This window comes from Hemibagrus wyckioides, linkage group LG08 (genome assembly GCF_019097595.1).
Source record: "Hemibagrus wyckioides isolate EC202008001 linkage group LG08, SWU_Hwy_1.0, whole genome shotgun sequence".
Taxonomy (NCBI): domain Eukaryota; kingdom Metazoa; phylum Chordata; class Actinopteri; order Siluriformes; family Bagridae; genus Hemibagrus; species Hemibagrus wyckioides.
In genome coordinates this window covers 10,103,530-10,128,804 of record NC_080717.1, presented here as the reverse complement: position 1 = coordinate 10,128,804, position 25,275 = coordinate 10,103,530, and the positions used below count along the sequence as shown (strand labels likewise).

Genomic DNA, 25,275 nt, shown 5'->3' with positions numbered 1-25,275 from the left:
GAGAGAAGAAGCATCATTTGTTCGGATGGCTGAGGTCTTTCATACGACTCTTTCAAACCTATTAGTTTGTTTAGTGGGTTTGAAATCTATAGTTTTGGTTAGTTTGCTATGCAGTTTGGTTCTCTATGCGCATGGTAAAATAAATCAAAAAGCAAAAGAAAATGTTTTCTCTGAGGGGCGTGTACTGTAGGTCTCATTTACTTTCATACATTGGTCAGAATATAGCGAGGAAAAATGGTGAACAAGCCTTTACCCTGTGTCTGTAGAGATCATAAAAATCACCTGAGCATGGAGAGCACCGAGCCGACGCTCATTAAATTACTAACAAATCATTTAAATCACTAGATTAAAAGACTGTGTGTATCATGTCCACTGTCCTCTCTATTTTTTCAGCCGCTCACACCTACAAAAATAAAACTGCTGCAACCTAAAATATATGGCATATTTGATTCACTTCCTGCAGTTGGGTCACATCACTTTCTCACAGCAAATGAACTGTGCTAGAGTTCACTTGGAACCGGACTGAGATCACATCACTCAGATGCTCATGGAATGATTTAGTCTTCTCCTGAGTGTAGAGTTCGTACATGCCAAAACAAAGTGCATCGAGGGTTGAAAACGTGAAGTTTGATTCAAATACACTAAACACGTGTGTGAAAGCATCTCAAACCTCACTGGCAGACCTTTAAGGAACAAAGCCATTTGATTGAGTAACATCTGATGCATAAATCAAATCAGGTACTTCTTTAACTCTACAGACTACAGTTAAATTAATAAAAATAAATCAGTTTGTTTCAACCGTAATGCATTTATAGTTTAGAACATTTCAACCTGGAGGTTATTCTGTGTATCTATAAGGTCCTCTTATTCATTTTAATAGATCTTTGCCTTGCTGAAGCTTTCAAAAGAAGAAGCTGAAAACATTGCAAGTGAAGTTTAATAGTGGTGACTATGGTGTCTAATTAAAAGTGGAAAGAAAATTCAGGGTTTTATGGACCATTAGAAATTTTGATTAAATTAAAGAATTCATATCTATGATGGCTTCTTTGATTTCGGTGAGGCAGGGACATGACAGTGTTTTCGCTGCCAAATAATAATTAGCTTAATATAGCAGTACATAGAGCAGGGAAATTGGAGATAAGTCATATTTTAGTACCTCGCAGAGTGTGCTTGGTCATTTATAAAGGAAAATAAATGACAGTAATAATCAAACTATACAGTGCATTGTAATGACAGGTCACTGAAAGGTATCGAAGGCATGATGCAATGAAAACAAGGTTTTGATTATCATTATTGTTTTTACCTTGTAGACCCTGATCTTTTTGATCCACTGAAAGAAGTGTTTTATTGGCTTTTGCACACGAACCTGTAATCTCATGTAAATTCACTCGAAATTAGCATGATGTAAAACCGGCAGGAACTGTTGCCAAGCAACAATAACTCGTCAGCTCTCTAAGCTTGTTGATCGCCCTTTCGAAATCCTCGGACTCTGTCAATCTACTCGGCCCCGGAGAAAACAAATCGGTGAAATGTGTTGTTGAAGAACCGCTTGTTTAAAGCGAAAAAGGGACAAGAGAAAGAAAAGACACAGTCTGTATTTTGCTCAAGACGAATCACACCAATAATGATAGGTTTTGCAGTGAGTAAACTGCACTGAAGTTCATCTAATCACTTCCTACTTATAACGTTCAGCTCTGTACACAGCAGTTTGGGGTTGTTTTTTTTTTCAACCTGCTCAACAGAGATGGGGCCAGAAGCTCAGGAGGTGTTATTATGATGAATACTTAAAATCTGTCACATGTTCCTTTAGGCACAAAGGGTACTTGATGATAATCCAGCACTTAAAAAAAGGAAAATGCATGATATGGCTTCACACTGAGACAATGAAATGATAAGAGAAACAGAGACATGCTAATTTTAGCTTTAACACAGAACAGGTGGACACATTAGGGTAAGCAATCAATGGATGCTTCTCAAACAGCTACCCTGGTTCAGGAGTCAGAAATCACTATTTTAAGAGCTTTCTCAGTCATAAAATCCTTCCAGTGCATTGAAAAGTATGCTCCTGCTGTGTATAAATTCCCACAATGCACCGCAAAAACCCGAGAACATCGATGCTCACTATGTTCCCCTAATGGAAATGACGGCATATTATGTGAAGCCTCTCAAGTCAGTAAAAAAAAACCTCACATTTACAAATGTAAGTAGCTTGTTATAATTGTTGTAGTTTGTGGTAGTTTGAGTTTGAGAAAATAACTGTTAAGTATTTGATTTTTTAATAATCCACTATTTAGCCTACGATCCTGTTTGAAAAACCACGACAAAATTCTGTTTTTGTAATCTACTTTAAACAACATAAAAAAAATAATGTCAGAGCTGTCAATCCTGTCTGATGTTGATAAATGCCAGTAGTGATGTCTTACAACATGAGTATGTAGTCATGTCACTGAAATTGACTCGTCAGTGTCTCAGTGTTTTAGTGAGCCTGGAATCAGCAACCCAACTCTGTACACGAAATACAGATTCATCACCTAAGGAGCTGATAGAGACACACCTAATGTCAAGACTGGGGTGAAGACATATAGGAAAATAAGCAAAACAAATGATATGAGCCCAAAGAAAAACACAAGACACAAGATCAGCACTTGTTCTGCTGGGAAGCATGCCATGCTGCGAGAAAGAATTCATGCCAGTCATTTCGTCAAGCCCCTTGTCAGAATTTTTGCTCTTGCTAAGAACAAAATCTTTCTAATGTATTACAGGGTGTCTGACTGAGGACATTAAAATATTTCAAAATTAAAATTAGCCTTTAGCACTGCCTATGAGCCTATCTTCCACACGATCACTTGTCCTGAGAATTATTTCTCTGTTTAAGTTAATTACTACAGCAAATGTGTAATCTCCTGCGTGCTGTTAAGGCATGCATTAATAACACTGCTTAACATGCAAGGTGAAATTATTGCACTTGCAGTAATTCTTTTCTCATTTGTTTGCTACAGAGTTGCCATATACGCATGCATTTTACAGATGTCTCTTCAGGGAGCTATTCTTCTCATGTTTCAATTGGGGGCTGACACAAAATAGCCTTATTAGCTCAAAAACCTATTTAAGAATTTATGCTTCTGAACATTTCTCGAATTGTTTGAGAGAGGGGAATTTGGCAGCATCAGAGCACAGATCTAATTTACATAGTGATCAGAACAAGGGCCGTGAAAAATAAAAGCCTTTCTGTGAATGCTGGGGCTTCAAAACGGCACATTGCGGTCGGAGCAGGAAAAAATATTTGTCATCCTGCAGCAGATCACTCCAGATTGCCAGTGTGATGAAAACGCCAATAGCTGCTAGGTTGAGCAATAACACGGCATGGAATTGGGAGGTACGGGTAGCTCGGTTCTATCCAGCTGTAGAGGAAAACTGTGAGTGAGGTTGTCTAGGTGTGAGTGTTGTGTGTGTGTGTGGACCTGCAGGGCAGAGAAGCTGTAAGCAATACAGCGGCAGCAAAAAAGAATCCGGATGTCCCCTCTGATTGATACGGAGCAGCTCTGTTAAATGTGTTGCAAACCCAGTCCTGGCAGGAGCTTTGCGTTCAGTACTGGCGCCTCATTCATTTTGACTTGAAATGCAAGACACAGCTTGGCCAGGAAGTTCCCATTCAGTTCCCCCTGCTGCTCATATACTGGCCCAGTATATCTCTTCGCTAACGGACTAGCCTCCAAACAGCTTTTGTCGCTAGTCCCCATAGAAATGCCAAGGCCTGGTTTCAAGACAGCTGAAACAGGAAGATAGAAATGGCATCGGCCAGTTTGTCTTCCCAGTTTTTCTAGTGCACTCTTCCTTCCAAAAACGTAGCATCTTAAAACAGGCTCATTAGGAAATTGTCAAGGGTTTATTTGTTTATTAACTTTAGATCCTAATTGGAGCGTTAATTTTATGGAGTAATGAGATGCAGTTCATTTTTATAGCAGCTCAGGCTGACTCACTGCTATAGTAACTAATAGCACATCTCAGGTTGCTTAATGTGTCGCATAACGTCAATCTGTCTGCTAGCATTTGAAGTAAAAAAAAAAAATCAGTGCTTGTTTTGTTCCTGAGCAGTGTTGTGAACTTTGGCTCACCCTCTCTTTTTAAAATTGCAATCCTCTTTATCTCTAAGTGCCTTTTTTAGTCCTCTCAAATCCATCCCCTCCAAGTTACGCATTAAACTTGCAGTGTCTCGAATCGACAGGAGTTTATCATAGTAGCAGGAAGCAAGCCATGGAAAGGAGCCACTGGAGAATTGGAAATGGAGTCTGTAAACTGAAGGAGGCTGAATTGTTATTAGGCAACATTTTCGCCAGTGAAAACCCAGCAAATGTTTCCAGGATTTCGGAGATCTTCCAATCAGTTATCATCCTGACGCGCTGCATGTCTCCTTTGTCAAAGCAAGTGCGCTTCCCATCCGGTGCTCAGCTGATATCGAGCGCATCATCAGTCCAGTGTGTTGGAGGTCACAGGGAGGAGAGCGAGAGCACATTTCTTCTGCGCTCCACCACAGGCCGTGATGGGTTGCTGCTCACAGAGGTTAATATCGGAGTGTATTTGGAGGGCGGCTCGCTGGCACCATGTCCTAGAGTAATCCGTCTTTCTGATCATCGAAATGGATCTCGCCCAGTTATAAACACGCCTCAACACTATTTCTGTGGCTCAGCTGTGGCAAAGTCTACAGGCCTTTGCACACCAAAACACATGTTTTATTCATCGAATACACAGAGAAAAGCTTTTCTCTTAGTTGAAAGCATGCTTTTTGTGCTGTAAAAACAACAATAATAATAAAACATCATGGATCTTTAAGGAAAAGTAAGATTTTCACAGCTAAACTGGATCAACGACCTTACGTTTGAGATTCCAGATTGTTGTTGCTTTTTATGATGCATCTTTTCACATCATAATTGTCAGAGACTTCGTTTTTATGAAGCATTTAATATACTCCAATATATATGGCAGCGGTTAATCTTTTTTCTGTCAATCATGTGATTTCAGTCAGATATTTTAATTTCAGTGCATCTTAAAACTGACACTTTTTCATTTGATGTGTGAATTTTTTTGCAGCCACAATGCAGTGGCTTACACATACACATACACACACACACACACGCACCATATGCAGCCAAGTTCAGTTAAACTTCAGCATGTACTCGCTCCAAGGCATCCATACAAAATGGCAGCCTGTTTTTTAAAGACATGGTAGGCAACAAAAGAATGACATAAATGGCATTACAGGGGGAAAAAATAAATACATAAAAAAACACAGCCAAAAACCACCCCCCAAAAAAATTCAGCCATCTTGGTGTTGTTTACATAGAAAATGCTTATTCATAAAGTTGCAGTTTTTTATTTCTGTATGTCACATTTTTCAGCCGCATCTTAGAATTTGGATGCTACATATTTCTTGTAACTGTGAAAGGTCTGGAGAGTGCAATTCATTAAGAAAATGATAGCATTTGATAAATGAGATGCATTTACATTTCATGCAGCAATACCTGAAAAGCTATAACGTGAGGAATATTTTAGCATTTGTTTTATAGTTTCGACCACAGAATATACATATGCAATTACTCTATCCTGAAACATATTAATGACTGGATTTTTTTTTTTTCTTCAGTAAAACAGCTTTTTCTTGGTGCGAAAGAAACATAAAAGTAAATGCTCTTAGTTCTGAACAAGCAAAAAATGGAACAAAAATCCAGGATTTCTTTACGCTTCAGTTTGTCTAACATTATACTTGATCATTCATTCGGAAACCCTCCTCATATCCTCGTTATTTAGAGCTAGGCTGTTGTCTATAGATGATGGTCGGCTTTTCTGTTTTCCTCACAAAAGCAACAGATTGACTGAGAAATAGTCTTCTGCTATTACCGAATCGCTATCAACTTCTGTTAATGAGCTACTGCGTAAATATGTTGATGCTGTTGGTAAACCGGCAGAGTGAGTCATAATATGTGATATAATTAGCTGACATCTCCATTCATCATGACGAGAGGTTATAATTGCAGGACATAATTATAAACAGACTATGATGAGTGTTTGTAAATGGGACTGTAATGGAGCAGTTCAGATTCAACTGAAAAAAAAATGCTACATCTTGCAAAAAAATAAAAAATGTTTTCTTTTCTTATTTACATGAACGTAACAGTTCCACACAGAGAAAAAAGAAATTAAAGGTTAAATTGTAAGAGTTAATGATTGTCATTGAACTCGTGTACTCTGTTGTAGATACTGGGACATTTTTATCTCTCTAATAGATACTGCATAATTTATTTTTATGGTTGCCTGGTTATCTAGAACTCTTTGTATAGATACTGTACCATGTAAAAGTCCCTCGATAGATACATTCCAACATTTTCTGCAGAGATAGGTCAAAAATGTTATTTGAAGGCCAAGTAGTTCTAGACAAAGGAAGTAGAAAATGAACGTAATAGATGATGATAAACGTAAATTAATTCATATTGGTTCATTGATAATATTTTTGTTGGTTGTGTTGATCATGTTTGAACTGTTTAACTATGCCTACTGTTTATAGAATATTAAATTATACACTATGTAAATGACAAACCTAATGAGAATGCATTGCCTTTAAAAAATGTCATTGAGTTGATCATATTAAACATATCAGACCTGCTTCCTACGTTCTGCTCTTAAAGGAACACTCCACCCTGAAACACATTAAATTATGTTTATACTGAACTAATACTAATACTATTTGCGATGTGCTTAGCAGTTCTGGTGCTAATTCGATGCACTTTTGTTATTCCTTTGAGTGTTAGTCTACCGCTCTGATATCACAGCTTGACATGGCTAGCAACAGTTACAATGGTGTTCATTAGGAGGAAACCTTTAAATAACCTCAGACCAAAAGAGATAACTAACAGGTTTTGCTGTAATATCAAGAAGAAGAAAAAAATCCAGTGTAGAAGTAGTGAAGACATCAAACATCAGACTTTCAGTTAATACAGTTCTGCAGCAGAAAGTCGGCTAGTTAGTGAGCTATGAGCACTATGGCATTAACATGGGGTTTAACGTAAAAGTTGAAGCTTTGGAAGTTGATCCATTTGAGCAGAGAGTACAGACGAGGAGGTGAAAGAGCTGGACAGATTAAAGGACTAATCTGCATTGTTCTTTTTAGGTAGAAATGAAGAAGAGGTTCAACCTCGATCAGCAGGTAATCAAACAGTATTGTAGGTAATCCAGGAACTAAAGCGAAAATAGATGTGAGATGTTAAGTAAAGAAATTGAAAGAAATCCATCACTACATATGTAGATCTTATATGAAGTGGTTCAGGGTGGATTTTTCCATAAAGTATGCTTTTTTAAACTCTCATTAGGTTTGTCCAGTGAAATATGTCTTGTGTATGTATGTTAAATTGAGATGAAAGATTTGTCTTACATGTATGTAAAAGAAAATCTAAAGCCTAAAATCATTAGAAACAATTTAAATGTATGAGAGCTAATACAATGTCACCTTACACTTATGACAGGTTTCAAAATACTGCCATGATGGTTGTATTATTGTGAATTGTGTTGTGCCTCTTTGTGTCTTCTCCCGATTTATTTATAGGGGCCCATGCTAAAAAACAGGGTGAAGATTTAGCAGATAATGACGGCGATGAAGATGAAGGTATTCTTTTTGGTGATGAAGGGTGGTAGCATGTCTTGAAATTTTTTATTTTTATTTTATTTTGTTTAATTACTATTTGAATGAAACCTTTGGTATAATTTTGTATTTGTTTCATTATCATGACCCAAAGCATCAACCAAGTGAGAGTGAATGTGAATGAATGGAGTTGTTTGATTTTGTCCTCAAATGATTTGTTGTTTGAGCAGTTTCCTTAAAACGCTGAATTTACTGAAATTCATCAGATTTTCTAATCAGGAGGCAACTCAAACAGAGGTGTATTCATGGTGAATAGATGAAAAGTTGCCTGCTGCTTGCTGGTAGAAGAAAACATACGTTGTCTTAAGGATAGCACGATTTGTATTTTATATTTAATTGAAGACAAATGATCATAAATCAGAGCTTCTGTTCTGATTTTGACATATAAAATTTTGCCTTATTAAATTAATACTCATGTTAATGCAGCAGACTAATAATTATTAATGATAAATAATAGTAAAAATACTGATTTTGTGTTAAAATACACCGATCAGTTGGTGTAAAAAAAATTGCAAGCGTAAGGATTTGTATGAGTTTGACAAGGGCTAAATTGTGATGGCTAGACGACTGGATCAGAGCATCTCCAAAACTGCAGCTCTTGTGGAGTCTTCCTGGCGACGGGGTCATGGGCGGCCAAGACTCACTGATGCACGTGTGATCTGATCCAACAGACGAGCTACTGTTGCTCAAATTGCTGAAGAAGTTAATGCTGGTTCTGATAGAAAGGTGTCAGAATACACACTGCATTGCAGTTTGTTGCGAATGGTGTTGCATAGCCGCAGACCAGTCAGGGTGCCCATGCTGACCCCTGTGCACCACCAAAAGCACCAACAATAAGCATGTGAGCATCAGAACTAGACCACAGAGCAATGGAAGAAGGTGGCCTGGTCTGATGAATCACGTTTTCTTTTACATCATGTGGATGGCCGGGTGTGTGTGCGTCGCTTAGCTGGGGAACACATGGCACCAGGAAGCACTATGGGAAGAAGGTAAGCCGGCAGAGACAGTGTCATGCTTTGGCCAATATTCTGCTGGAAAACATTGGGTCCTGCCGTCCATGTGGATGTTACTTTAAGACGTACCACCTACCTAACCACTGTTGCAGACCAGGTACACCCTTTCATGGAAACAGTATTCCTGATGGCCGTGGCCTCTTTCAGCAGGATAATGAGATTGAGGTGTTGACTTGGCTCCAAATTCCCCAGATCTCAGTCCAATTGAGCATCTTTTGGGATGTGCTGGAAAAACAAGTCCAATCCATGGAGACCCCACCTCACAACTTACAAGACTTAAAGGATCTGCTGCTAAAATCTTGGTTCCAGATACCACAGCACACCTTCAGAGATCTAGTGGAGTCCATGCCTCGAGGGGTCAGGACTGTTTTGACAGTAAAGGGGGACCGACACGATATTAGGCAGGTGGTCATAATGTTGATTGGTGTATATACCCACTGACCACTTTTTTAGTAAAAGCTTAGGACTACAGTTATCCAAAAACAGTTTTGTACTCAAGCCTCCATCAGTGTAAAGTTAATAATTTCAACACAATATACTTCATATTAGAATAAATGCACTTTTTTTTTATCAATATAGCACGCAGTTATAGAAAAGAAATCATTTTAAAATCACACTAGATGAGGATGGGATCTTTTCCAGTCTGCTTCCTTTCAAGATTTCTTCCTCATGTCATTTCAGGAAGTTTTTCCTAGCCACCATCACTTCTGACTCACTCATTAGGGATAAATTGATACATATATTCTGAATGTATATATTTCTGTAAAGCTGCATTGCGATAATGTCCGCTGTTAAAAGCACTATGCAAATTGAATTGAATGTAACAGCTGCTTATTCAAGCAATTATCCAATCAACCAATTATGTGGCAGCAGTGCAGCGCATTAAATCATGCAGTTACAGGAAACTGAAACTATAGTGGCTGCAGGTTCACAGAAACTGGACAGTTAAAGAAGATTAAAAAGATTGGAAAAGCCTGACTGTCAGCCGGACCCAGTCTGGACATTCCCCTCTGACCTCTCTCATCAGCAAGGTGTTTTCGCCTGTAGAAATCTCACTCACTGGATGTCTCTTGTTTTTCACACCGTTCTGTGTAAACTCTAGAGACTCTTGTGCATGTCAGCAGTTTCAGAAATATTCAGAGCAGCCTGTCTGATCTATCTACCACCATGCTGCTGTCAGAGTCACTAACACTACATTTTTGCTGCTCTTGACCTCTGCCTGAATATATGCATTGTGTTGCTGCAACCTGATTGGAAAATGACATGAATGAGCAGGTGTACTTTCCTGTGCTTTTAACAACAGGGCATAGGCCGAGTGTAACATCTGAACTTCTAGGTTTTAATTATAATATATCACTACAGCCATGGGGAAAAGAAAGTACACAAAAAAAATTCAAAATGTAGTTATTTCTGAGTAAAAAATAGCACCTAGTTAGCTTGAATAAACACCGTAATAACAATAATGACAGAAACATTTTCTGTAGATGTTTATCTGTCTCTTACATCATTTTGTGGGAGATTTTACCCCACTGTTCTTTAAGACATTGCTTTAGTTCCTTGATGTTCAAGGGTATTTGTTTATACACAGCTCTCTTACGATCCCACTAGACTGTCTGGACATTCCCTTAACAACTTGATTGTTTTTTCTTCACATTGATTTGCTGGGGTTACATTGGGATAAATGTTCTGTTGTATGACCCAGTTTCAACCCAGTGTAAGCTACTAGACAGATAACATAGAGTTCATCAGTGTCATAATGACTGCAAGTTTTCCACGTCCTATGACTGAAAAAACAAGCCTAAAATCATCCTTCTCTTCACCACCATGCTTGACAATAGTTATGAGGGGTTTGTGGTGATATGCTGTGTTTGGTTTTCACCAAACATGCTGCTGTGCATAACAACCAAACATCTCCACCTTGGTCTCATCAGTCCAAAAGATACTGATCCTGAACTTTGGCTGTTTGTTCAGATGCAATTTTGCAAATCTAAGTCACACGCTATATTCTTCTTGGAGAGAAGAAGCGTTTTCCTAGCCACCCTTCCATGAAAGTTCAGTCTCTTACTGATTGTTTCATGAACATAATGAGCATAAATATTTAATGCTGTAGGTTTAACGCTGGGTTTTTTCGTTATATATCTGATCATTAAACAGTATGATCTTGGACTGAATTTCTCCTGGAAAGACTTGTGAATTTCTTAAAGGCTCTTCATTTGCAAGCAATCCTTCTCACTGTATAAATTGAACTTCACTATTTGGAGATTGCCTTATAAGCCTTCCAAGTTTGATGAGCAGCAACAGTTGCTTCTCTGAGGTCATGGCTCATGCATTTCTTCACACCTGAATGCTCTAGAACACCAAATTGCCAAAATGTCTGTTTTTATAGCAATTTAACAAATGATGTGCATTTTGTTAATGATTAGCAAATCTTGTGCATTTTGTTAGTAAAACCTGACCGCTTATTACTCTCTCTATGATTGTGGAAGAAGGAAGGCTGGACTTAGTTTTTTCACCTGGCTTCTGAAAGTCATTATTCTGGTGGAAAAATGAAGAAGTTGAGGAAGGTGAGAAAGACATAATTGTTATTTAGGCCAGGATAAATAAAAACAGAAGTGAAGGAGGGTGTACTTTCTTTTTTCCCATTATTGAATACCATGTAGCATTTGAAACAAACAATAATTATTTTTCCTATTTTGACATTTTTTGCTTTTCTTTATGTAGAATTTGTATAAAAATTTGTAGTAGGGCTGGGTGACACAACATAAATATTTGATCATACTACTTTCTTATAAAACACATTGTGTCCCTTATTGTACTGTAGGTTTGCTATCCAAGAAAAAAATGGTGCATTTTTTTAGAAAATGAATATTAAAAAACAGTGAAAATGAGGGAACAAATCTGAAAGATAACTAGAAAATATTAACATCAAATTTAGTGCTTTAGTATTTTCTTCTTGTCCTTCTTCTTCCTATAAATTAATTATTCTAATTATTTAAAAAACAATCATTTTAGTTCAAGGGAAAAGAAATGCAGTTTTTAATAAAACTCTCAGTATTTATCTTGGTAAGAATTTGCTACATGGAATCTAGGTCAGTAAAGACTAGCAGCTGCATGACTGATAGCCAGCCATAATTATAAATGGGTCGAACTAACAACACACTCTCTGATGTGATTAGTCTTCTGATAGGAAAGGGTCACTGGTGTAATAGGGGATATGGGCAGAAATAGACGACCAGCTGTAATTACATCTTGAATAATTTGTTGTTTATCAAGTTGGCATCTCTCTGAAAGCATTTTTTTTTACAAATTTAAGTTGTCATGGCTCTTTTTGAATGCTTGACTAATTTTTTAACATTAGTGAGTTCGTTCAAAAGTTGGACAGAGTAAAAGAGCAAATATATATATATGGTGAAATGATATTGTGTGTTGTGTGGATTTAATCTTATCATGCTGTCAGTATAACTGAAATGCCTGAAGTGACAATGATTTGTACAAAACAGGATTAGAGAGATAAAAAAAAAAGAAGTCATCACAGCCAAACAGATTTATTTTTATGTATGTTGTTTATCATTTTATTTATATAATTGATTTAAGGTTGATTTTTTTTGGTTAATAAAGATGTGTATATAAGACACGTTCTAATGCAGATATGGCAAAGGTGAAACTACTCATGCAAATTCAGATGGTTCAGATGATTCAAGCATTGTGTGGTGCAGTTATCTGTGCTTCACTAAATGTTTGCCTGTGTGACTGTTAAAGCATAATATCATAGCTGACTTTTTAGGAGTGAGGTGAACAGATAGAACTGAAAAGATGGAGGCTGAAGAGTTGCTGAAGAGGATTAGCAGCAGAGAAAGAATGAAAAAAAGAGAAAAGTTGCCGCTCAGCAGTAGCATTGTTCAATTTCAGTATTTATCTTGGGATATTCGGAGCTCAGGATGGATATCTGGCAAGATTAGAAAAGGAGGAGTATTCTTTCCATGCCACAGCAAACGACTTAAACCCCAGAATCTATTTGCAAACCCAGCCACTGCTGTTCTGTTGCTCATCTGCCCTTTTTCCGGATTACTCAGGTGAGTTATATGCTCAGCACTAGGCTGCTATACTGTATTGAACATGGGTTTTGTGTGCTCACTGGAAGCACCCCCTGCTGTGGCTTGTTGATTTTCTCAGGTCAGCCATAGCATGGTTTGTCAGTCTCGGCCCAGTGCCTTTTCTACGCCAGCAGCCAAAGATTTTCTTTTGTTGTATTCTTTTGGAGTGGCTGAGAAAGTCTTATTAAAGAAGCATGGTTTGGAGGATTAGCTACGGTGTTAATAGATACAAAATCGGCTTGTCTCTCTGGCAGAGGCTGAGGCAGAGGTCATGGACTGAAGCATGTCTCAGCATTCTGTATCAGAGGAGGTAGCAGATTCCCCAAAGACAGGTTTGGTCCAAAGTGCTTGCAATAGATTTACAATTGGTCTGACCAGACAATTCCATTGCTGCCTTGTGCTAAGAAATGGCGCCTGAGGCTGCCCTCTGTGAAAATCCACTTGGCCAAGGATAGTCTAGTGGTGTGCTCAAATGGCAAAGTGTCCTGCCAGATGCTTTACCACCTGGCCTGGGGGCCAGTTCCAGTGCCAGAGCAGTAGGATGCGAAAGCAAGGCATGGATACACTGCTGGGGTTGAATATAGCTGCTTAAGGTGTGCTTGTTCTTGCCCGTTTTCTGCATAGCAAGCCAATTGGCCTGTATTTATTGCCTAACTTGCAGTGTTATCTTTTTACAATTGCCCCTGGAGACAGAACTAGAGGGAAAATCATTTGTAAACATGTTTGCTAATAAATAAGGTGAAAATAAAACACCAAAAACATGTGCCTGCAGCCGAGCGCCGGTGACATTAATGTGTTTGGAGTGATTATTTACCTTGTTTATTTTGTTGCCGTATTTTATTATCTCCTCTAAAGTAATTGAATATAGGCATACTACTTTTATTGTTAGCACCTCTAAAAGTGATAATTGAATAGAGAAAGGCTACAAATTCGTTTTGATGCTTTAATAGCACTGAAATGATTTTCTTCAGGCATTGCATCAGTCCTTTTCAGAAGCAGATGGCACTATAAACAACTGTTTTAGATTCTTCTCTCCAAATCGCCACAGAGTATGAACCGAGATAAACGTCCTACTTAACACTCAGGCACTGTTCAGTGCTAAGCAGCGGACAATCGGCTCTTATAGCAATACAGCTATAAAGCTATTTGGAAATATTCAGCATGAACTGGGACAGCTGGAAGCTCTGCTCTAGTGGACAGTCCTGCTCTTGAATCCATTCACTGGATCAGAAGATCTGCAGGAATATAATAAAGCCACTGCGTATTACATGCACTTCAGCTGCTGTATCTGCCTCTGTTTTAATTTCTGTGTACTTGAGCAGACAGCACCCACCATCTTGCAATCTACTTAGCCAGGCGTTGTCATCTTGATTCAGCAGGCACTTCATCTTCTGCTCATTTGGCAGACTGAAAAAAGCGTTACAAACCTGTTTCGGGTGGCCCCTCATCCACTTAGAGCTCTTAACAGTCACTGAAGTCTGCTGCAACCCAGGGAATTTGTTATTCCGGAAGGCCCTGCGGAAATCAAGCGAGTACCAGGGTGCACTGTGTCATCCCTGTCGTGGTTGAGGCATATTTAGGAACGGTGGAGGTTCTAAATCACAGCAAGCGAACGAGGCAACGTGGATGATGAATGGCGGCCCTGTTAGGCAGAGGCATGCACCTTTGCCTGGCCTCTCCCATTTTATGGAAATGGATCTGCAACTGTTTGGCTCAGTGAGCCATGCTCCCTAATGAGGACAAAGAACGCCTGGCTTTGACTCTCTCCACCTGTCTAGCTATTAGGATTGATTCTATTGACTTCCAGCTGTCAGTCAGCGTGGTTTCAAAAGACAATGGGCCCGTTTACCTGCATTTCCTGCTGTCATGAGAGGAAAGATCAACTCTAGCCTTCATGGCACAAACGCAGAGATTTGAAAGGGCTTATTGGGCTTTTATGTTAAATCTCTGGAAAGATATTTCCTCCAGGAAGTAAATACTTATTATCCACCAGCGATACAATCAGCTTTATTGGTTTTTAGGTGACATTTTGGCAGTACAGATGTGTTCGGTGTGATTCTAATATTGAATCTGAAAGAGAGTGCAATGGAGAAGCCATTTCGACTATGTGTCTTTCTTTCTATCCCTCTTTTCCTTTCACCTTCTCTTTCCCTGCTCCCCTCTGCTACCAAAGGCCAGGCTTCAAAAGAGCACATCAAACCACCTGCCTGTGCGCTTAGCAACATTATATTTCATGCACAAACGCCACGGCTGCAGCCCGAAGAAGTTGTCTTCTTCAAAGGTCACTTTCTCCCATCTTATTCAGGGGCTGCAATGTCAAAAATCCAAGACAAAATACACAAAAAATATCACCACATATACAGGCACTGTTGCAGTGAATTAAAAGCTCAACACTGATTATTTCTCAATCCAGTCCATGCCGTGCAAAGAGGTTGAGCAATGCAGTGTTGTTATCATGAACTGTCCTGAAGTTGTAATTTGCGTCACGTGTGACGTAATTGGCCTTGACGGTAGCCGCATGCATTCCGTCAAAATCAACTCTTGTCAAGCAGATCACCCATTGTGAACGGCGCTCATTGCTCATACCGTGCCAATCGGCTCCTACTGAGTGACACAGCTGACACCATGCAAAGTGGCCCGGTGAGATTTATGAGGGCTGGAGAACAGGCTGAGTGACAGCGCTGCGGGCTCGGAGATGACTTATACCACTCGTGCATTCACTAATCACCAGATGGCAAAGTGCGATATTGCGGCCGTAGCCTCAGCTATGTTGAAGGATCTTGAAAGTTCAAGCAAGTTCTTTATTAACGTCAGAGTAAACAGTAATCCCAGTGTAGTCACAGATGGAGTGAAGATGAAGATGCTTAGAGTTATGATGCTTGCATCTAGCTCTGTGTGTGTGTGTGTGTGTGTGTCATCACCTTCTCTAATGGGTCCTGTCATCCTCTACATATCAAACATTACTCCACATTTATTAAGCTGCCCCTGGAGTTTATATCCCATTCAAGGTTCACAGTTTCTTCTTTATTTTTAATTCCAAATAATGAATGCATGAAATAGAAATGTATTTACTTTGTATTCAACTTTTCACTGTGCCTTTCTTCTGTTTTCAGTGCATACTTTTTTGGATGCAGCGACATGCTGCACATGTGTCTCTTGTTTTAAATGCTGTCTCAGTATGTTAGTATTAATTAGTTGAGAAGATCAGGTGCTGGAAGAACTAAAAAAAAAACATCCAGTTTTAACTAGTCAGGTGTTTTAATGGTTTCAATGCAGTTCCCAGTTCAAACCTGCTTGGTGTGAATCAACAAAAGAGGCTTCTGATAACACTGACATGACTAATCACGCTTCCTCTTCCACCCAGTACTTTTATTTCCTCTCTCTTACTCTTCTCTCCGTCATATTTATTCTTTTTCTCGTTCTCTGTCTGCTTTCAATTGTTTTAATGTCCCATGCCTCAGCGGTACAGGAAATCTTCCATCCTTTCATTCATTCTCCTCACTCCATGCATCGTCTCTCTTGTGTGAGATACGTGTTAGCCTAGAATTGTCAGTATTAAACCCATGCCTTATCACAGCTCTCTCAGATACCAGATAAGTCACACAAGTCCTAAGGCACAGGCAATCGGAAGAAGAAGGGGGGAAAAAAAGGCAGCACCTACAAAGGACATTTTGTTCATCTGGCAGTGTTGTTAATTAGCCATGACCGTTTCGACGTAAATAGGCGTGAATGCAATATGAAGAACCCTCTAGTCTGCAGGAGGACGAAGCAAGCGTGCTGTTTGTCATTTGCAATTTTTCTCGAGGATTTAGAATTTTCAGTCTCCAGTAGCCATGGTAACCACAAATACCATATAATTGTTTGACTGTGAGCCCGGTAGCTCTCTGCAAGCACTCAGAGCCAAACAACCACCAGACCTAAGAGAGAGACAAAGAGAGAATCATGTCTGTCAAAACAGAGCCCTTCAGCCCTTTTCAACCATGGCTGCCTGCGGTTTTTGTTTTTTTTCCCTGCCACAATAGCATTTCATTAAAAGCTCAACAGTCCCTTTAGTGCATTATATGCTACGCTTAGATACATGCAGAAATAATTATTGAATTTCTAGACATGAAGATGAATCAAAGGCAGCACGAATTCTGTGTGACTAAACTGCTTTTTTTCACCACTAGCACCGCAGCAGATAATCGCATCATATTCCATGACTGAGAAAATCTTTTTGCTCCCCTACTGGGGCTTGCACCTCCATGTTCTTCTACTACAGCGATTTGCTATAATAAGATCCAGAGCATGCGTTAAATTTGAACGTCATCGCACCACCGAGGCGGCGACGGTACACCTAGGCAAAGCAAGCAATTAAATTCTGACCCTACGTACGGCTTCATCTGTTCATATCTTTTTGCTAAACGTTATCGGTTTGTTAACAAGAGGCAGATCAGGCAGCCATGTTAGCGTGGCTGGTATCTGGGAGGGTCGAGTGTTGAGCTTTTCTTTGCTGTGTGTTAGGGCTGAGAGAGCAGGTTTAACCGTAGCCACTCTTGCAGACATACGAGACACCGGTGCCAAACCTGTGATGGTCTACATTCACGGAGGCTCCTACATGGAGGGCACAGGCAACATGATCGACGGCAGCGTGTTGGCCAGCTACGGCAACGTCATCGTCATCACACTCAACTTTCGGGTCGGTGTCTTAGGTAAGTCGCTTTTGTTTGTTTTTAAAGATGTTTTCATGAAATTATCACATTTTTAATTGTATACAGCATGATATTGCACAGCTATTGAACAATTCTTTTTACCTTTTTACCGAATGAACCCGCAATTATTTTCCAAGACACGTACAATAAACTGTGAATAATTCATTATTTATACTTTTGAATTTTTCTGCCAAAGAATATTTATAACAAATTTTCCTTCTCATTTTGGTAAAATAATAAGAAAAGGAAATTATGAACTATAAACATTTTCCCAAAAAGCAATATCATGACTGAACCATTTGACTTGTTGAATGCTTTAACAGCCAGGCATTATACAAACATGGGTCCTGCATGGCTTGAGCATGTTTGAGTACATATTCAAGACTTATTTTTCATCTAAATATAACACAGTTCTTATCCTTTCTTTACTTTGCTTAATGTTGGAGGAAGGTTCTTTGTGGAAACTGTGAAAGCAGGACCTTCGATATCAGTGGAAATCTATTTATAAGCAGCTTATTATGTATATGTTAATATATGTTTGTGTGTAAGGCTAGCCTGCAGCAGTGCACACCACTGCCACAGACTCAATAATTATTTTTTTCTCCTCTACCAATTTCTGTTTTTGATGTTGTTGCTTATAGCTTGTTGAAAAGTGTAATTTTAAGCATGCCTGGGCAAAGCTTTTTCTGTCTTTCTGAAAAACTATCACAGCTATCGCACAAAATATTCCACTCTGAACAAACAGAGAACGAAATACTCAGAAATGTTTTTTTTAACCGTGTCTCCAGAACGACAATTAAGATTGACAGCTCCTTCTAAATATTTTATCAACTCATAAACTTTGCCAATTACTTAATCAGGTCAAACATGCAAATGCTATGTACTGTGTTGTGCAGTATGTAAATAATGTTATAATTAGGTTAACGAAATAAGCCTGAGTGGAAGGCAGAGCCAGAGACGAGGAAGCAGACAGTTTTTTTGTCCCTTAAAGCCGACTGCAGGAAACCCCAGCACCACCAGCTACCCCACCACCACCACCTCCACCACCAACACCTCCCTCCCTTTACACACTGCAGATGTCATTGAAATTCAAGGCAGAGTGCAGCATTTCAAGCAGAAATAAATAAACAAATAAAGAAATATAGCAGTATTAATGCGGAATGAGCAGTCTTTTAATTAGGCAGCTTAGAAGGATGAGCAGGAAATAATTGAGGCTCAGAGAGTTAGACAATATAATGAAGTGAAGAAAGACAAGGCAACTCTAATGACAGTGACATACGCAGCTCTAATGTAGCACGCCACTGGTTTTAAAGATTCTCCTGGCAAAGGTGTTGATTTGAGTAAGCCCATTAAGCCTGGCCTGAATATACAGTTATAAAAGCCGAAAGCAGCAAAGCCTGAAGGTTATGATTCACTGAAACGCAACGTGTTTATCAAGCTGGATACGAACAATCGTTTGTATGAGCATTTATACAAGAGCTTAGGTGTTCACAAAAATCTGTCATTTTGGAAAAAAGGCATATCTTGCTCGTGTTCTGTGTTCTAAAGTGTGTATACATGCATTAATGAGACTTCTTATGCATGAAAAGTTTAAATCATTTACAACACAATGCATTACTAATCGTTTTTTTTATTATACAAGTTTGAATAGCTTTATAAGGGATTCTCCTGCCCTTGGTTCGTGTCCTGTCTCCTTTCCTGTATTGTTGTTGGTTGTCGCTCATGTTTCCTGATTAATTTCACCTGTTTTCCGTTCGCTTCCTAAATACCCTGTGTATTTAAACCCTCGTGTTTCTGCGTTTGCCATGAAGCCATTTTCAGCGTTTACCTGCCTGTCATTACCGAGCCTTTGTTCCGCCTTCCGATTTTCTGGTTCTTGATATTGTTTTGGTTTCTCATTCACGCTCTTGTATTGTCTACTCTTTGTTGTTTGTTGATCAGCTCCATTTACATCCGTCTCAACTCACCGTTGTGACAAACTCATGCATTTTTAGTTACACTCATGAATGGAACGAAACTTTTGTGAAACCCAGTCATTTCATTTAAACGCTATTAACTAAAGAAATATTAAATGTGAAAAAAAATCCATACAATTTGAGAACGCTGCCCGTGTCAAAGGAGGATGGTCCGTGGCTTAGCATATAAATTGGTTCTGTTTGCCACGACATCTTCTTTTACTGCTGTGCAACACTTTATTAGAGCCAGCACTAAGTGACAGATAAGTGACTGATCTGCTGTGTCTCAAGCCTCAGTGTGTCACATCCTCTCCAATGTGCCGTGGCCCATTCGCTTCCTGTGGACACACGTCCTTCTGCTTTTCTTACACAGCACCAGAGAAGGAGGTCTGACCGAGAGTCGCAGAGGTTCTTAAATACATGTTTCAAAAATATTTCCAGCTACAATAATGTTTTAGAGTACGCTGTTAAATGTAAACAATGCCAATAAATTTGTGCAGTAATAATGCGCTATGTAGAATCGTAGTTCTTGTAATGCTCTCATGTGGACAGTGTAACTCAGCTGAAATGGTTGATTCTGAAACGGAGACAGTGCAGTATACAACAACAACACAAGACTTTTCCAAGTGCACTCTTCCAAAATGTGCAGTTACATGTCTGGAATATTCTTCATTGTTGGTAATTCATCTGATTTTGCGTGATTAGCATGTTACAACAGAAATGTGCTACAAGAATTTAAACATTTGTGTATTTACACAAGCAGGAACTGATGTGGATACACATGTCACCCAAATAAGGATGGGTTCCCTTCTGAACCTGGTTCCTCTCAAGGTTTCTTCCTCATATCATCCCAGGGAGTTTTTCCTTGCCACCGTCGCCACACGCTTGCTCATTAGAGATAAAATAGTTTAATAGTTTAATTTAATAATTTATTCCTATTTTTAGTTTAGTTGTTTTTTTTTTATTTTCATTTTTTCCCCTCCCCTTTCTCCGTTTCTCTTCTCTTGTAAAGCTGCTTTGAGACAATGTTCATTGTAAAAGGCGCTATACAAAAATAAACTGAATTGAACATATGTATATGTTTACTCTATACTGTATAGTTTGTTAGTAATTACACAGATATAGGAAACATAATAAACTGTTATTGTGATTGGTGTGTTGTGTAGGTTAGTGTCTTCAGTTCTGTGTGAATGTTTTTGATGCAATTCAGCATTGAGGTGGAAATGAGTGGGAATGTCAGTACATTTCCCTCACCAGAAAAAAACAACAACATAGTTACAGCGTCTAATTTAGCATTTAATTGCATTGTTCTTTTTTCACATTAATTATTTAACAGCCCGTTGCCTGACTAACTGCACCTCCACTTCATGCCATATTTATTTTAGAGTTTGCTTTTGCCCGTCCTCGTGCTCTAAAGCACTTTGAACTCAAGCCGGATAATTACATCATCATCTTTCAATCTAGGTTATGTGACTTCAAATGTCAGTGAGTTGTATATAAGCTACTGACAGTAATGAAGACCTCTGTTCCATTCTGTCTTTTTTCCATCCTGCCTTTTTTTTTTCTTCTGCAGTTGTGGTTGTGTTATTCCTATCTGATAGAAACAGTAATTATTGCTTCAAAGGGTCAGCCCCTCTCTCTCCTGGGGCTCCATTTGCAAAGCTTTAGATCTGAGCCCTTCCTCATTTAGATGAATGAGAATTCATTACAGGTTTAATGTTTAATTATAAAAGTCGGGACACTGGCAAGACCCACATGCTAGGATGTGGCATATGGAAATTGAGAAGCTCCTGAATGCTGAGGCTGGTAACTAAGGAGTCTAGTTTGTTTACAGAACTGCTTTTTTGCAGCCAGTCATTTGAGTGGTGTGTGTGTGTGTGGTGGAGGACATGTTATTAGAGTTTACTGGAATATTTGGGTTGCTATTTTTGCTTATATTTTAAAAGCCCAAAATGCGGAAGGTTTCACACTGGGCAGCTTTGTTGAGGTCCGAATTCGAGTGTGATGTCGAGTTCCTGGCCTGCGTCATCCTGGTCCCTTTATCTTCACCACATAATCATAAACATACACTATATTGCCAAAAGTATTCGCTCACCTGCCTTGACTCACATATGAACTTAAGTGACATCCCATTCCTAATCCATAGGGTTCAATATGACGTCGGTCCACCCTTTGCAGCTATAACAGCTTCAACTCTTCTGGGAAGGCTGTCCACAAGGTTTAGGAGTGTGTTTATGGGAATTTTTGACCATTCTTCCAGAAGCGCATTTGTGAGGTCACACACTGATGTTGGATGAGAAGGCCTGGCTCTCAGTCTCCGCTCTAATTCATCCCAAAGGTGTTCTATCGGGTTGAGGTCAGGACTCTGTGCAGGCCAGTCAAGTTCATCCACACCAGACTCTGTCATCCATGTCTTTATGGACCTTGCTTTGTGCACTGGTGCACAGTCATGTTGGAAGAGGAAGGGGCCAGCTCCAAACTGTTCCCACAAAGTTGGGAGCATGGAATTGTCCAAAATGTCTTGGTATGCTGAAGCATTCAGAGTTCCTTTCACTGGAACTAAGGGGCCAAGCCCAGCTCCTGAAAAACAACCCCACACCATAATCCCCCCTCCACCAAACTTTACACTTGGCACAATGCACTCAGACAAGTACCGTTCTCCTGGCAACCGCCAAACCCAGACTCGTCCATCAGATTGCCAGATGGAGAAGCACAATTCGTCACTCCAGAGAACGCGTCTCCACTGCTCTAGAGTCCAGTGGCGGCGTGCTTTACACCACTGCATCCGACGCTTTGCATTGCACTTGGTGATGTATGGCTTGGATGCAGCTGCTCGGCCATGGAAACCCATTCCATGAAGCTCTCTGCGCACTGTTCTTGAGCTAATCTGAAGGCCACATGAAGTTTGGAGGTCTGTAGCGATTGACTCTGCAGAAAGTTGGCGACCTCTTCGCACTATGCGCCTCAGCATCGGCTGACCCCGCTCCGTCAGTTTACGTGGCCTACCACTTCGTGGCTGAGTTGCTGTCGTTCCCAAACACTTCCACGTTCTTATAATACAGCTGACAGTTGACTGTGGAATATTTAGGAGCGAGGAAATTTCACGACTGGATTTGTTGCACAGGTGGCATCCTATCACAGTTCCATGCTGGAATTCACTGAGCTCCTGAGAGCGACCCATTCTTTCACAAATGCTTGTAAAAACAGTCTGCATGCCTAGGTGCTTGATTTTATACACCTGTGGCCATGGAAGTGATTGGAACACCTGATTCTGATTATTTGGATGGGTGAGCGAATACTTTTGGCAATATAGTGTACATGGAAAGCACATCATGACCATATATTATTTTGTTTGTTTGTTTTTTCAATTATTTTGGTGGTATCATTAAATATCACCATCTTCTACTGTGTCCTACAACATTCATGCCTCTCATGATCCATTGTGGAAACTAATGATCATCTAAAACGCGTGTGCAGGTTGCTTTACTTCCTGAGCAAGTGCAGATCTGAGGACGAGTTGCGTTCATATTCACGAAAATCACCAGCAGTTCCAGTGCAACCCAAACTCACACCAGTTCCTACAGGTACTCTCGGGTCCAGGGTGTGCTTCCTGGTCCACGTGACAGCTTTTACATTACCAGTGTTTTATGCAAACTGTACTCTGTTTCAGACTAAACTACCAGAGTGAAAGCCTCCTTAGTTACTGAGGTTAGGTTTTGGTGTCCACTTGAATGAACAATAATGAATAATTCCGTCAATAGAAAGTTCTCACGAGGATCGTAAAGCATGTGTGTGCATGTGCACGTTATAGTATATAACACATGAAAGTATAGTCCTGGGTTGCAGTGTGTCTATAATAATAAGCCCCAGTCAGACAGAAGTATCTTGTATCACTGCTCTTCATAAATATAATTAGTCACTGCTTCTCCAGAGCATGTCAATTTTCAGCTCCTATGGGGGAGACATAATTACTGTTTCCGTACGTATTAAAAATTAACAATGGCTGCTGCTCTTCCGCTCCAAGGTGAGCCGTTTGGCTTTTGTAAGATGCCTGTTCAAGATGAGTAGTGATTCACGACATTCAGTTCACAGTCATACCCAACACTAAGAAAAAAAATTTCATTTTAAAATCTGGCAGCTTAATCAATAATAAGGTCCTTGACATTAAGCCATTATACGAAGAACATTGGAAGTGGTTGCCAAGGCCGCTTACTTGCGGTTTCAGCCATTGTGTAAAAGTACCGCTAGTGACTCTAAGCGGTTTGTAGTCTTTCATGGAGCCATGGCAGAGAAATCAACATTATCGAACGCATATATGTAAAATGGCCATGAAGAGCTGCTTTCTGGACTTGCTATCGGTGATGAATTGCCATTGTCATTGGATGGGTTTGCTCATTCTAACAAAAAAGGCAAGCTTTTCACCCTATTAATGTCAGGGAGCGAGGAGCAGCATAATGCTTTTTAGACACCTCCCTCCCTCCCCCTAGCTGACTAGCTGGCACAAACCTTGTGCAAATGAAATTCAGTAAATTTCACCATCCAGCTTGCAGCAGTCCTCTGAACTGATGTCAATTGCCAAATAAGATCACCTATTTGTGTATGGATTTTCTTTGTCTGTACCACATGGCAACCGCAATTCCATGCAGATACTGTCAAAGATTCGATAGATCAGACGTTCAGCAGAAAGAATTGCAGGAGAGGAGTCTGTTTGTTTTATATCTGCAGCAGAATCAGCCGGACTGAAAATGTTGCATCATTGTTTCGGCTGTTTTAATTATGCATTTAGTAATAACATTTGCATCGTTTTTAGGGAACGCACTGCGTTTCATATTCATTTGGAATTCAAATTTGTGCAATTTGTTTTCTACTTTATCAACTGAAAGTTTCTAACGCTGGAGAGTTAGAAGAGCAAACCTTTTGAAGATGCCGGTCATTATGTTCTGTATATTTTATACTGTCTTGTAGTGACAACATAATGATTTCTTTGTCCTCATCAAAGCATTGAGCCTATGAACTGGGATGTAAGCGAACATCAAAGCACCTACATGCCAAGCAACTTCAATATGAAGTGGAACATTTAAACATTTATGCTTGTCTTTCAAAGCACTTGAAATCCGCAGTGTGTACACATAAATACAGTAGAAGGGGTTGTTCGTGTGTGTGTGTGTGTGTGTGTGTGTGCGCGTGTAAAGCCTTTGCTATTGATCACTTGCCCTTTCCTAATGAACAAAACTGGCAGTGTTTAATTGATATCTTCATTTGACATTCCCGCATTTTTAAGTAGACACGGACAGTTTACTGTGGATTAAATCATTTAAAAAAGAAAAGACTGGGGTAAGCTTGACCGTTTCGTCCGATTAGTTGCACGTCATCACACATACACGGAGTAATGCGCAGAGATGTAATGAAATAGCTGCAAACAAATGAATGTAGGCATAAAAATGAATACAACCAGCTATAATCTTTCTATTCATTATTTCTCATAATAAAATTATAATGGTGCTGATTCAGTATACTAGCTGGGATAAATCTGAATAAAAGATGTTTATCTATGTATTTTCCTGTATTTTAAGTACTTCAGTTTTAAAAGCCATATTAAAGTTTAATATCCTGCCATCTTTAATGCTACATTCACACATACAGCGACTCGCAGCGACAAAGCGACCGAAGACATGAGCAATAGCAGCGTTTGGAGACTAGATGTGGGCATGTCCAACAACACGAGAAAATTTATGCAAATAGGGAGCGACTTGGTACAGCGACTACCAGTGAGAGTGAAGCCAGTGTGATCCGTGGCAAAATATTCTACAGTAAAAAAAAAATAATGCAATT

At 39.5% G+C, this 25,275-nt stretch overlaps 1 protein-coding gene across 2 annotated transcripts in view; it reads left to right on the top strand.

Moving 5' to 3' along the window:
* The window catches only part of nlgn3a (neuroligin 3a), a 148,550-nt gene that overhangs the window by 39,370 nt on the left and 83,905 nt on the right, over window positions 1-25,275 (top strand). Inside the window, exons 4-5 of one of the 2 annotated variants that reach the window (XM_058397726.1) lie at window positions 7,595-7,654; window positions 17,339-17,488. In XM_058397726.1, coding sequence (XP_058253709.1) covers window positions 7,595-7,654; window positions 17,339-17,488 — 210 coding nt within the window. The remainder of the gene's footprint in view (window positions 1-7,594; window positions 7,655-17,338; window positions 17,489-25,275) is intronic. The other variant, XM_058397727.1, reaches the window with a different exon arrangement.